Genomic DNA, 15,014 nt, shown 5'->3' with positions numbered 1-15,014 from the left:
AATTTTAAGCCCTGTTTCGGAACAAAGCAATCGATCTACAGGTGTGAAAGCACCCTAAGAATATGTGCCATATTTCTAGACAGAAGAGCGGCACCACCCCAGGAGGGATAAAGACCATCTCTTTTCAACAGGTCAGGTCTGCTCCAAAAACTCTCCAATTGTCTATAAAACCTATGTTAATCTGCGGGCACCACTTAGACATCCAGCCATTGAGTGATGACAGTCTGCTGTGTATCTCGTCACCACGGTAAGCAGGGAGGGGACCAGAGCATATTACAGTGTCTGACATCGTGCTTGCAAGTTCACACACCTCTTTAATGTTATTGTTAGTGATCTCCGACTGGCAAAATCGGACATCATATGTGCCAACGTGAATAACAATCTTACCAAATTTACGTTTAGCATTAGCCAGCACTTTTAAATTTGCCAAGATGTCAGGCGCTCTGGCTCCCTTTATACCTTGGACTATGGTGGCTGGTGTCTCTATTTTCACGTTCCGTACAATAGAACCAGCTAATCAAGGTCTTCTGACTCACTAGAAACTTCCAGGCAAGTGTGTTAGTGCTGGTTCTAGCTAAAATCTGCAGGACGTTGACCTCCCAGAGAGCAGGATTGGACACCCCTGTGTTATGGTGTCTTCTCTATTTACTTGAAGAACATTAATTAATTCATTAATTTTATTTTTTTAAATAATAACAGAAACATATTCACGTAGAGCCTAATTTTAATGCTAGCCCTAATGGTTTCACAGTTATGGACCAAAACGCAAATAGCATGACCAATGAATGTCACACGGATTTGCACCTATGTGCCTGAGTAGCTCTGCACGCTTGGGACCATCCTGCCGAGTTTGGGGTCTCTATATTTACGGTAGATAACTAATTAAGAAGAATAAGAAAATCAGTACAAACACAATAGGGTTCCAGCCTTTACATATATTTAGATGACACTGCAGTGAAGAAATGTCAAGAAGTGAAAGGGAGAAGCAGGAGTAATGGAATCAGGAAATGACCCAAGCCAGGCTGGGTCGCCTACACACAAGGGTCACCTCACAGCATATGCACTACGCACCAGACCACATGTGACCTGACGCATGGGCCTTACATAGACTCCAGGACAGGGGATCCCATTTCAGGGTGAGTCTTACAGCCAAAAACAAACAGCTCAACAGCTGTGATCATCATTACTTTTGCTAATTATGAAATTCATGAAATTCTACAAGGCATTTAATGACATAATCACATGACCAGAACTATACATGGTTTTATATGTCTTCATACATGTTCATAAAATTAAAAATGTTCACAGAGAAGAACAGGTGCACACATGTAAATCTCATTTATTGAACACATATGCAAATACACCACATTTATCACAGTCTGAAAGCCAGAGAAGAAAACACATAACTAATGTTTGTGGGGGTGATGACTTTAAATGCAACAGTTGTGCGATGTTGTCACAGCCAGGTGCGCCGTTAACACAGGGGACAGGGGGGTCATGACCCCCGCAGTTTTGAAAAGACAGCAATCGACCCCTACACTTTTGATAAGGGAAAATTATGGCGTTATTTTACTGACAAATGTCGAGAGCGCACTGTTGTAGCGCGAAAGTACATTAATATGATGCGCAAGTGCGAATCTTTCCGCTCGCACGCGGATTTCCTTTGCTCTCGCATTAAACCGGACGCGTGCTTTCAGATACACGCTGCTCTCGCCCAGAGGGTGTGCGCGCACTAAAAACGTGTTCCACTGCAATTGCGAATCTCTCCTCTCACTTAAAGGTGGGGTATGTATTTTTTCAAAAACACTTTAGAAAACTGAGTCGGGCCAAGTACCAAAACAAACTTGTAGCCAATCAGCAGTAAGGGGCGTGTCTACTCATGATGCGGAGGAGAGAGCGCTCAGTGCACAGGACAGACATTAGCCAAACCGAGCGACAGAAAGATAGAGATGGCGGATAAAAAAACAAAAGAGGAAAACGTCTGCAGAACAAAAGAAGGCTTACGATAAGGCAAGAAGTAGGACCTGTGTAAATATCGGATCAGCTTTCCAGCGCTGGAGAGAACTCAAGGAGCGGAAGGCCTGCGATCGGACGCAGAGATTGCTTTGTTTCTTCTCGGTAGGTGAGTAACGCCGTGTCTGTGCCGCAACAGCTAAAGTCTGTCTACACTGGACGCGACAAAGTGACTGTTGAAAATCATTTGAAATTTGTGTCAATACGTGATAAGGAGTTCTATAGTAATTTGTCGCGCCGCTCGCATCCGGTGTAGACACGGTGTAACATAAAATTCCGGCAACCACAGCTGCCGGTTTTCTACCGTAAATTTTACGGATTTTTTTTACAGTGTGGGGCAGAGCTATTAAAATAGGGGCGAGACCCTTTTGGGGTAGGGGCATGTTTGTTTTGGTGATTTGAAATATCAACATTGGCTACCAGAAATCACTTACCCCACCTTTAAAGCGTGCGCATGTGCTTAATTGAATTATTAAATTATTTTCACAACTGGACTAAACGTTGTCAAAAGTTATCACCCAATCAGACTTCCAGGACTGACCGATTAAAATGCTAGGTGAAATCCAATTGGCTGAGAGGGAACTGCACCTGGAATTCTTTTGACAATCAAAGATGGATGTTTAATTTCGTTACAATTCAATAATATTTAGCAATATTAATCAAATGTATACTAGAAATGGCTGGGATTGGGGTGCTTGGATGATTTATACAAATAAATAACCTAGTAGTCTGTCTGTCTAACTGGTCAAACCCCTCTGAGCGATTTATCTAAAAACAACATATTATAGCCTATATGGCTCTTAAGACACTGCATATAAAAAAAATCTATGTCATGTCATATTATGTCAGATACCTTAACTGAATTTAAAATCAGTGCAATGAATTCTCAATATGTACAATGATGCCAATAATAAGTAACAATTATAAAGTTTCCTTTCAAATCAACATCAAATGCTAAATGTAAATGATGCACAAGATATAACACAATAAATGCTGTGATAGAATCGCTGTTTGGACATTTATTGGGAGTTTCTTTTTTCATCCAGAGTTTGTTTTCAGTTCTGATTTTAGTTCTGACCCACTTCATATCAGCTATACACATTCAATAGCACTCTGCTCTAAGACAGTGGAAATACAGTTATATGAGAGTTACAGATAAATACATTGTCTGCAAATTCATTAAACACTAAACACATAGAATATAATGATGTTATGACAAATATGAGAAATTCGTTATGGAGATATCTTTGTTCTCCACATTTTAATGATTTAGGGAATAGTGATTCTTACCCTGATCTAAATAGTTCTGTCTTAAATCAGAATATGTTAGAGTATTTTGTATTAATTGTTTTAGTGCAACAGGGATGGCTCTACACACAGTATTATATTCTCTAAAGGAACATTTTATTACACATTTCTCCATGAATGCATTATACTGAATTAACTGATCATCTTCATATATCAAATTGACAACATAAATAACTTTTTTCTCGAATCATTCTTGTTTAAATAGCGTCCACCTATTTATTGTAATAATTCTATTATTCCACAAGGTGGCTTCATGTGGTGTAAAGTTGTGGGTAAATATCATTTTCCAGTATTGCAATATCTGTTTGTGGAAATTTGAAAGCTTAACAGGCAATTTAGAAATCTCAGTCGCATTTCAACAAAAATTCTAACCCACCAACTCTTTTAAATATAGCCTTTGGTATATGAAACCAAATTGAATTAGGCTGTGTTAAATAAAATTTAATCCAGTTCAATGATCAGGTAAGTTTAATATATGATGGTCAGACGGTGAGCCTGCAGTGGTGGTCCGATATCTGGAAATCTGATCTTACTATCTGGGCTTTTGCTTACAGTTTGGTCCCATATATTTGTAAATAAAAATTCTTAATAAAGTTCCAATTTAGTACATTTAAACACATTATAACTTTATGTGTAATATCAAATAACACACTACAGTTTTCTACAATTATAATCAAGTACTTTATGTGAGCTTTAGTAAGTTAATCAGTACATCAAAATAAGTACTTCTTGGAAGCACAGCAGAACATAATTGAAAAATAATGGTTTAATATGTATTTCAGTAAAGCTTTTTAATTTGACATTACTATAAAGTACTTAAATGTGTTGGGAAACATGAAACATATTTTCTCATTAAGTACACTTAATTGGTCTTTTATTTCATTTAAAGAATTTTTGCCCCAAAATGAACATTTGCTGAAAATGTACTCATCCTCAGGCCATCCAACATATAGATGAGTTTGTTTCTTCATGGGAACAGATTTGGAGAAATGTAGCATTGCATCACTTGCTCATCAATGGATCCTCTGCAGTGAATGGGTGCCGTCAGAATGAGAGTCCAAACATCACAATAATCCACATGACTCCAGTCCATTAATTAACGTTTTAATTTTAAACCGTGGAGTACATTTTCAGCAAATTTTTAATTTTGGGTGAACTATTCCTTTAATATATGCAAGTACAGTTTTTTAAAATATACTTTTAAGATTTGAAGTACACTACAAGTGCACATTTCAACAATGGAGCACTGTAAAGGTGCTATAGTATTTTTATCTGTATATATATATTTTTTGACTGTACTAAAGCATAAAAATGCATACATGTTTGCAGATATTTAGAAAACATACCAAGTGCATAAATATGTTTCTCTGACAAACAACGCTACAGCCAGTTATTCTATTTTGAAATGTGTGTTCTGTGTTGGAATGTCTGTTTTTGTTTTGGTCTGCTTGACTCCGCCTACAGCCAATTTATCCAATAGCATTTCGACACCACAGGTTGCCAATTGGTGGAAAATACAGTGTACTGCAGCCATGGAAGCCAATGACTTGTAGTCAATGACTTGTTTACAGAACTGCTGTATAAAAAATTAAAGTCATCAACAATCATTCTGTAGTACTGGATATCATTGATCACCTTCATTCTTGTGTCTGCGGCTCAATCACAGCCGTGATGATATTCAGTGCAACAGCACATTTGCTTGTGCCAGGAGGCTTATATTGAGTAATATTTTACCATGGCTGGAATACTATAGCGACCAATCAGCACTCAGGACCACATCTATCCATTTTAGAATATGAAACAGCAAACACCATGAACAAGCGACCGTAAGTGAAGTCTCTCAATGTGACAGTTCCAAACAGGAGTTTTGAGCTCTGAGCATCTCATGTCATAACCAGTGCAGTGTGACACGACAATGTATCTTTTGTGACCCTTCATGGTGAGTGTTGAAGTAAAACAGCTGAGCTCAGCCAAAAGACAAAACAAACCTCCAGCAAACAAAAGCCTTGTGGAGCAGGAATGCAGGCTCCATCCATCCATCCATCATGATGAAAAACACACGTACCTCCTCATCTCGCTCCAGCTCCAGGCCCATCTCCATCAGGTTACTCTCGAACTCCTCACGCCGTAAACATTTGTCATCATCGTGGTGGTCCATGCTGTGGTGAGGCGAGCCCACTTCAGCGTCATCTTTGGGTGCAGGCGGAGGCGGCTCTCGACCCCGCCGCAGGGTGCGGGTGAAGGCGTTGTCTCTGAGACGTGATGTGTGGCGTCGGGAGCTGCTTGTCTTTTTGATGTGGTAAGTAAGGACGTAGTCCACCCGCCTCTTGCCGTCCTGGAAGTACAGACCCTGCTGGCATTTTGTGTTCTCCTCGGGAGCGAGAGACTTCAGGAGCTGACAGGAGAGGGGAGGAGAAAACATGAGCCAAGCTGTGTGTGTGTGTGTGTGTGTGTGTATGTGTGTGACACTGCTGGGCCAGTGTCCAGTGAAAGGTCAAGATGGGGCAGCATCTCAATTCAACATAGGACTCATCAGTTTTAAGAATGAGTGTGATTGTTTGTTAGACCTCATTGTACCAAGTCATCTATAAAATAATGAGCTGAGCAAGTAAACTCCATTCATATAGTTTTTAATTAGCCGTGGTTATATTATGATAAGCATTAATATCAACAATTATCTGTGAATAGTCTACGTTGTCAGTCTACACTTAATGGAATTTATGTTTCTCATGACTTTAAAAACGTTTTGATCTTAAGGCTTCTGCTGAAGTGCTTGTAATTAGTTTACAGACAAATAAATATAAATTGTGGCTTATGATATTGATTAAAAAGCTGGCCATGTGAAAGTAATACATCAAAAAGTCAATACATCATTCTCATACGTAAATTTGAGTTATTTATCATTATTCTAAAATGTGGAAAGCAGTATTAATAAAGAATGAGTAGATGTGTCCAAACCTGTGACTGGTAGTGTATACTGATCTTTTGTTATGTTTATTATAGTAATCTTTCAATTGCTATGCATAAATAAATAAAAGATTTAAAATGTCCTCTTTAACGTGCAGAAAATACTCATGTTGGTTGCTTGCTTGAATGTTTTGTAGTATTGTACAGTTTTAAATCCTGAACTAACTAAATTCTAACTAAATGTTCAAACTAAATGGACTGGACAGGATCTTTATCATTACAGCAAACTGGCTGACACACAAACAGAAGGACACTGACAAATGCATACTGAACAATCACGTGATAATTGTGATGCAAAAGTTTACGTTTTTGATACAGTACTGGCGACATTTTATTAGCTGATATAGTATGATAGTTGCATTTAATCTTTCTAGTGTGTAAGAAATAAGCAGTCCCATAAGCATTGCTGGGAAGCATGTACTGTATAATGTTAGTAAATTAACAAGAATCTCAGATCACATATAATTCCATTATGTGCAAAGCAGATCTTATTTTCCAGTTAATCATTAGGGACACAATAAGAGTGACATTGCATTTTGGTTATTGAAAATGTACACAATAACCAATGGAAATTGCCTTTAAAAGACACTCAGCAGTCTGTATTAAATCTGATGTGTCTAACATGTAATTAACTACTAATATATTTTACACAAACAAACAAATAAATTGGTAATAAAATAGAGTGAGCGTGTGATAAGAAACTAACCGAGAGCTCATTGCAATGTGAGGTTCAAGAGAACTGGGTAACTTCCGATTAACAACTAACTTAGGCGCATATTCATTCATCTTTGTGTAGTTTAATATAAACTTTTATGAAACCCTGTTGTAGCAAGGCATAATTATTTCTCCAACAGGACAACATGAAATGTCCATGTTTGGCAGTACTGCCACACTATTTTTGTTTTGGAGAGACAAACTGCTGGAGATATATTATGTTTTGCAAATGTTTTGCACCTATGGGCCTGAGATATCCCATAACACTGCAGTCTTACGGGTGACGGATCTGTGTGATGTTTGACATACAGCTGCTAATACACCGTTAAATAATGCTCAACATGAGTAACCTTGAACTTGAGAGTGTGAACTATGGTAACAGCTATGGGTTCTTATTACATCTATGCAAACCACAATCTAACCAACTCGTAAAATGACAGTTACATTTAATATCGACAATATTACTGACATTATGCAAGTGTAGGTACAGTAAGCATATTTCTGTGGCGTACATATGTGTACATAATGATGCACTGTTGAGATAACTGTATGTGATGTGTTCCCTATAAAATGCTGTCTGGACTTCAGCACAAACAAACTATGCAACAGTAATCTTAGAAAATATTTTTTTGAAGTCCTTATTCATTTAGGTCAGCTGTTTTTGTAGAGCGACTGCAACTGATCCAGCAACTGCCGAATGTGTTATGGGGTATAACATTTCCTCTGGCATGCCCCTTCATCTTATGGGGACATGTGCTTATATCTTAGGAGCAAAAAGCATTACATACAGATCTAGCATGTGCTAATGTACTTTAATTACTGCTATATATATAACTTATGTACATTTATCAAACTGTCAATAAATAATAGTCATCATTAATAGCAGATATTGCACATACATTGCTAAAAATATGGTATTAAAGTCTTAAAACTTCATAAATATTAATTGATACATGCCACACTCACCTGCAGTTTTCCATGAAAGATCACATCCCTTAAGAAGTGTGTTTGTTTGGCAGTTGAAGGTTGAGACCCACCACTTTCATTCTCGGGTAAATCCATCTCCCAGTCACAGTAAGAAACCTGCCTCCAACCTGTTCTCACTCTCTCTTAATCTTGAACTCTGTTTTCTGTCTGTCTGTTCTTGCTGTCTTTCAGAATGAAGTAAGCCTCAAGTCACAAACTGATCCCTGATGTTACTTGAGAGGAGTGAGAGGAGCCAGGAGCTAATATTAGACTCAACTATAAAGCCATACATCAAAGCCTCCAAGATGCCCTCGCTTGATGCCCTCGCTCGAGCCCCTCACTCTCACACTTCGCTTTTGGTAAGAAGTCAGCTTAGTCTGTGTAAAGGGTACATTTAGAATTCTGATCATTTGTTGTTTTTACCTCTGGGTTTCTTATATGGTACTGTATATAAGATCCATATAATGCCATCTCTTTTCAGAGTGACATTTTATGAGACAAGTGCCACAGTGTGTTGTCTTGCATACTGCCATCAATCTGAACATTTTAGTTAAACAGTCAACAACTTGGGTAAAACATAAACTTACAATAGAATCTTGAAGATCATGCCCAATGTCTTCTATGGCTTTGATGCTGATGATGTTAATTTGCTTTTCTTTGAGCGGTAGAGAAGGATACTGCTCATTGTTCATTATGGCTGTTTGTGTTTCCAGCACTGAACTTCTCCAGGAGATTGTGGATTTAACCTGTAGATGAAAAGCAACATGACATACAGGTAAACGTGTACAAAATCACAAATAAAATAATGAATTCTGAGTATAAGAAACCTGTTCTGAAGAAAATGATTAAACAGAAATGCCAGTTGTCTTTATTGTCCAGGCTAATAGCCATGCTCAAGCTAGAAAGAGTCTGGTAGCCTACATGTATGTAGAGGTTCAATACTCAGTCCCAGGTAGAGGCTTTGAATATTACCCAAAAATCAATACACTTAAAACCAGGAGGTCTTGAAACTGATGAAATTGAAACTGAACATATTCTCTTTAAGGTTTAGTTCTACATAGTACTGCAACCATTGAAAATATCCTGTAGGCCTTTCACGATAATTACTCGTTATCGCACAATATACAGACATGATCTCAATAAGTTTTGGTTATGCAGTATAATGTACATTGTGTTTAAATCCATGTTTACTAGCATAAAAATGAATGACTCCAACATTTTAGTCGATCACACTGTTTCTGTCATCTTGTCTGCTCTCTGTGTTAGGTAAAGAGTAGACGCTACTCGAGGCATGGCAGCACAAAAAGGCGCATGCTCACAGATAGGAGACAAGGACAATAGCTATAACTTTAATAACTGTTCTAATTCTATAAGAATAGTGGAGTTCGCACTACAGCTATTATGATAAGGTTATTGTTCAGATGGAATTGGTGCGCTAATGTATGCGTAGGTTTTGTATGCGCAGGTCAAGCGTGCGAAGTGGAGGGTGTGTGAAATAAGCTGCAATGCATGATGTTCCTAACCGTATGAGCGCTGACAAATAAAAGTCAATAAAGCTTCATGTCTCTGTGTATGCCTGCATTATTCTCGGGAACCCATTCACAAGAGACTGGAGATTCCTATTATGGTTCAAAGCCCCTCTTACATTTCTGGTGGCAGTGGGTTTGGATGACACACATGGCGCATAAGTGAACTTTCTCTTCAACGGGTACTAAATGCGATGGATTTGGCATCACAGTGATGGACACCTCAAGATTTCAGCCTTCTGTTATCCAGGACGTCAACTTTGCTTTGTGTTTCAACACAAATTTGTTCATGAGTATTTCACAGCAGCATCAGATTACAGAGATATATTGAGCGTGCTTTTAAAACAGATGACTAGAATGATAATCCTAGTTTGATTTATTGAACTTTTCGGGATATTTTTTTTATTGTGAGATATACAGAGCTAGAACTGAACTGTTTTGTAACATGAGTGAAGTGGATTCAGCATGTGATTTCTCTGGCACGAGTAGTTCACTTGCCGTGCAGCGCTTTAATGGACATTTTCCACCCATCTTTTTGGGGGATGGGAAAGAAGATTTTCTCTACTGGTACAGACAATTTGAAGTGACTGTGGAAGATAGCGTGGATTTTGATAACGCCAGATTAGCTAAATTTTTGCCAACTTGCCTGGGTGGTACTGCTTGTAGCTACTGGGACAGTTTGCTGAGTGACATCAAGAAGGACTACAACCAAGTGAAAGACAAAATGAAAGAGGTTTTTGGCAAACAAGTTTATCTATCCAAATTTCAAAGTTACGTTAAAGTATGCACACGCCTGCTTGGCGAGGCTCTCCACGTTTTTGTGGCAGAAATTAGTCATTTGGTGGATGAAGTTTTTCCCACTTATAAAGGTAATGCAAAGAACAGAGAAACATTCAGGCGTTTCACTGCTGGAATTGAACCTTATCTATATCTTCTTATACATGAACAAGGTGTAAACACTTCTTCAACAGCAGGAGCCTTTACTGGATCCACCATCAACGTTCTTCCACAGTCTGTACCTACCTCTCCCAGTTCTACGATATCTACAGTACTCCTTGCGGTTCACCCAGCTACATGAGAGAACTTCGCAAAATTTCAACGGACCCTGGAAAGTTCGACAGAGAGAGTAGATCAACTTCAGCTCAAGGTCAGCAGACAGCTGTATACTGACAGAGGTATACCAACAGAGACTTCTTTACCAGATCGTCAACTGTGCAGCCTTACCCCAGAGGATTCACGAGGGTGCACATCTGAACATTGCAGGAAAGGCAGGCATTCACATACTGACTTTGACTCTTTCTATGAACATAGCAAACCTTCATACAGAGACACTAGTGGCAAAAAGTACTATTATGAAGCACACAGCTCATGACTCTCTGGATCTTTCTTCTCGTTCTGACCATGGTCAGGGTGACAGCTACTCAGTTATCAGTCTCCAAGTCCTGGACACGTGCATCTCCGGTCACCTTCACATGTTCATTGGCGACAGGGAAACTACCGGTAGTTGACAATGAGGGCCAACTGCCAACTTCAACTGACACCAGGCTCATTGATAACATAGTTGAACATCATGTGACTTCAGACACTGTTCAGGTCGTGACACAAAAATGTGTCACTTGTAATTGAAGACCCAGTAGTTCATGCATTTGTTGATACTGGTGCTGATGGTTCTCATATAAGTGAAGATCTCAAGATGTCTACTCCCACTTTACGTCAAAGACCCTTGGTGAAACAGTTCATACCTCTGGCATCTATTTCTGGTTACACTTTAGACAGTGTGTACTTTGTCAGCTAATGTCACTCTGGGAAAACTTACAATGGTTGTTCCTGCTCTATCAGAGGCTGTAATCTCTGCAAAATTTGTGTTGCACCATGCAGGTTTGCAACCAAATGGCTACACCATTGTGAAGACTCAAACAGAGGATTTGCATGGACTGTGAAGAAGGGCTTAATTTATTTGAAGGTGGTTAATCCTTCTGCAGATGACATTTCCCTGCACTGTGTCACTCCAATTGGTACTTTTCATTCAATTTCTGAGAGTGATCAAGATGGTTTTGTGATAATTGACAAAAGTGTGAATAATTTAAACATTCAAAATGTTTTTGGTTCCAGTCAAGCATCAATGCCCAAGTCAACTGTTCTGCCAACACTGCTCTCAAGGCAGAAATTCACCATCAGGTAGAAATACTCAATGCACAAGACATATTAGAAGACAAGTGATAGTCCTTGGTTAAGTCCAGTAGTGATGGTGAGGAAGAAAGACAATACGTTTAGATTTTGCATTGACTATCGCAAACTGAATTCCATAACTGTTACTGATGCACACCCGTTACCTCCAGTGGACGATAATCTGGATGCTTTTTTCAGGGCCTCAGTATTTTTCTACCATGGACATGTCTTTGGGTTATTGGCAAGTAGAACTAGATCCAGATATCAGGACAAAGACTGCCTTTACCGCTGGAGGCAGACTGTATCACTTTAAGTTGATGCCTATGGGCCTTAAGAATAGTCCACCAACATTTGAAAGACTTATAGAATTAGTCCTTAAAGGTTTGCATTGGACAAAGTGTGCCATTTATTTAAACAACATCATTTGTATGTGGAATGATTTTGAGGATCACATGCAAAACCTCAGAGACATTTTGACCAGGTTTAGGGAAGCAGGTCTCTAGCTTAACCCTACAGAATGCCAGTTTTGCAAGGCATCTGTAAAGTACATGGCTCATGTTGTCTCGAGGGATGGGTTGGCTCTTGACCCAGCTCATAGTCAAAAAGTAAAAGATTGGCCGACTCCTAAATCTGCTACTGAGGTATGAGCATTTTTGGGCTTGTGTAGTTTGAGCGATTTGTATGAGACTATGCCTTTAAAGCTCAACCCTTAAACAGATTAACCCACAAAGATGTCCATTTTTAATGGACCGATGGGTGTTCAGCAGCCTTTCAGTAACTGAAAGACGCTCTGATCCATGGCATTCCCTAACTTTGACCAGCCATTTACACTGAGTAAAGATGCATCTATTGGCACAGCTATTGGTGCTGTCCTGTCTCAAATTCTAAATGGCAAAGAGCGGGTTGTTGCATATGCTAGTCACATACTTACTTCTACCGAATGAAAATAGTCCACCTATGACAAAGAACTGTGGGAAATAATTTGGTCATTTAGGCATTTTAGTCACTACTGCCCTTTTACAATTGTCACAGATCACAAACCTTTCGTTGGGCTGAGGAAATTGAACTTTGATGTTGATCCCACAGGACGTACAGGTTAGTGTGCTATGGAGCTTGATCTGTACGATTGGGTGATCGTTCACAAAGATTGCAAGAGACATTCTAATGCGGATGCCATGTCTCAAATCCCTGTAGTTTCTTCTACGACGATTTTACTTTACTTGATCCCTGTGCTGGACACTACAGTGCTGAACGCACACTCAAAAAAGCTCAGAGTTTGTGCTTTTGGCCAGGAATGAGAACTGCCATTGAACAGTATTGTGAGTCATGTGAAGCTTGTAGGTCTCGGAAAAAGCCTGTTCCTCAGCGTAGGGCACCTCTCCAGTCTATTAGTGCTATGATACCTTTTCAGTTTGTGTGTATCGCTGAATTGCCAGTCACTGATATCACTGAATTGCCAGTCACGTCCAGATGAAATAGGTATGTGCTGGTAGAACAAGATCATTTTACCAAATATGTCAATGCATATCTTATGGTAGACCAAAGAGCCAGTACAGTAGGACAGTTGCTGTGTGAACAGTACATACCTGAACATGGTGTTCCAGAGGAATTTTTCTCTGATCAGGGCCGCCAGTATGAGTCAGAGATATTGCAGGACATCTGCAAGAGACTAAAGAAGAGAACTACGCCTTACCATCCTCATGGTAATGGCATGGTAGAATGATTCAATAGGACTTTTGAAGTTTTATTTCATAGTGATGGCGAATGGGACCAGTATTTATCTGCAGTTGTACTGTCATTTAATGCTACATCTCATTCTAGCACTGGTTACTCACCATACTTTTTAGCTCATGGTCATGAACCTTGTTTACCTGCACGTTACTCACTGCACTGCACTAACTTCCATGTGTGCTGGTCAAGATGTAGACACAATGGTTTGGGAGTTGAGACCACCATACACAGCTTTGTCAGGTTCTCACTCTTTGACATCAGGAGGGCCATTGGTTGGTGAGAATAGGGCCTCTGTACTTCCCTCATGTATGTAGGCCTTCAAGTCACGTGTCACAAGTTTAACATTTCACTTCAATTGGTTGAACAGTCCTCATCAGTGGTTGGAGAACATGCTTCTGAGGGTGTGGTAACTCATTCAGGACGTTTTATTAAGAAAGTTTTCATGTTGAAGATTGGTATAGATTGCAATTTTTGTCATTGCTTTTAAAGTTTTACATTGTAAGGACGTGAATTTTTTTACATTGTGTTTTTTTTCCCTTTTCTTCACAAAATCTGTGTTGGTTTTTTGTTATGTTAGAAAAAAATAACACAACAAAACAAAACACAAGAGGTGATGACTATTTACTTTGTACAATGTTTACAAACTGTTTGACATAACCTGTTGGTATGTTATCTCCTCTAGCCACTGTGCCATTTTAAAAAATTTGACATTTATTTGTTCTCTATATGTCTTAAATGATTTTTGTATGGTTATTTTGTCTACGTAAATGGAAGTTATTGTTCAGGGAGAATTGGCATGTGTCAAATCAAGTCAACTTTATTTGTATAGCGATTTATACAATACTGGTTGTGTCAAAGCAGCTTTACAGTGTCAAACAGGAAAATAGTTTGTCAATAATGCAAGAAGACAATAGCAGTCATTTTTCCAGCTAAAGTCAGCTCATTGATGATTCAGGGATGTCATCATCCAGTTCAGCTCTCTTCCAGTAGTGTCTGTGCAATCAGTCAAGTGTCCCCAACTAAGCAAGCCAAAGGAACCAAAACTCCATCGGTGACAGAAATGAAGAAAAAACCTTGGGAGAAACCAGGCTCAGTCAGGGGCCAGTTCTCCTCTGGCCAGACCAAACCAGCATGATGTGGTTTAATTCCAGGCTGCAACACAGGTGCTGTCTTGGTCTGTCAAGGTCTTGTCTGGTTCCCGTGGTATTGTGCCGATGGTTGTCGAGGTGATGAGGTCTTTGCAAGGGATCTGTCTCTGTTGTATGCGTGGGTCAAGCTAGAGGTCTTCTCGGGTCCTAAAATCTGTACCCGACCCGAATCGACCCGAATCACTTCTTGCCCGAACCCGACGTGCATAAATTATTTTTTCAAAAAGAAAAACCCAACCCGGGACAGACCCGATGAAATTAGACCCGAGTCCGACCTGACCCGACTGCATTTATTTTCTAACCCGACTGGACCCGAACGTAAACGGCATTGGCGTGTGCACAGCCTGCAGCCATGCAGCCAGTCAGGAAAATCCCGGCGTCCTGCTGACTGATTTGGCCGCTTCTCCATTACTTTAATTTATTTAACATGCATTTAATTTGGTTATTACTTTATATTATTACCTGCTTGATG

General features: G+C 39.4%; 1 protein-coding gene across 1 annotated transcript in view; it reads right to left on the bottom strand.

The window, feature by feature from the left end:
* ano1b (anoctamin 1, calcium activated chloride channel b) overlaps window positions 1-15,014 on the bottom strand; it is a 62,076-nt gene that overhangs the window by 41,625 nt on the left and 5,437 nt on the right. Inside the window, exons 2-3 of the mRNA XM_016563969.1 lie at window positions 8,556-8,714; window positions 5,387-5,716 (exon numbers count right to left, since the gene is read on the bottom strand). Coding sequence (XP_016419455.1) covers window positions 5,387-5,716; window positions 8,556-8,660 — 435 coding nt within the window. The 5' untranslated portion in view covers window positions 8,661-8,714. The remainder of the gene's footprint in view (window positions 1-5,386; window positions 5,717-8,555; window positions 8,715-15,014) is intronic.

This window comes from Sinocyclocheilus rhinocerous, unplaced genomic scaffold (genome assembly GCF_001515625.1).
Source record: "Sinocyclocheilus rhinocerous isolate Xijiao unplaced genomic scaffold, SAMN03320098_v1.1 scaffold1401, whole genome shotgun sequence".
NCBI classification, from domain to species: domain Eukaryota; kingdom Metazoa; phylum Chordata; class Actinopteri; order Cypriniformes; family Cyprinidae; genus Sinocyclocheilus; species Sinocyclocheilus rhinocerous.
This window is presented reverse-complemented; position numbering and strand designations above follow the sequence as displayed.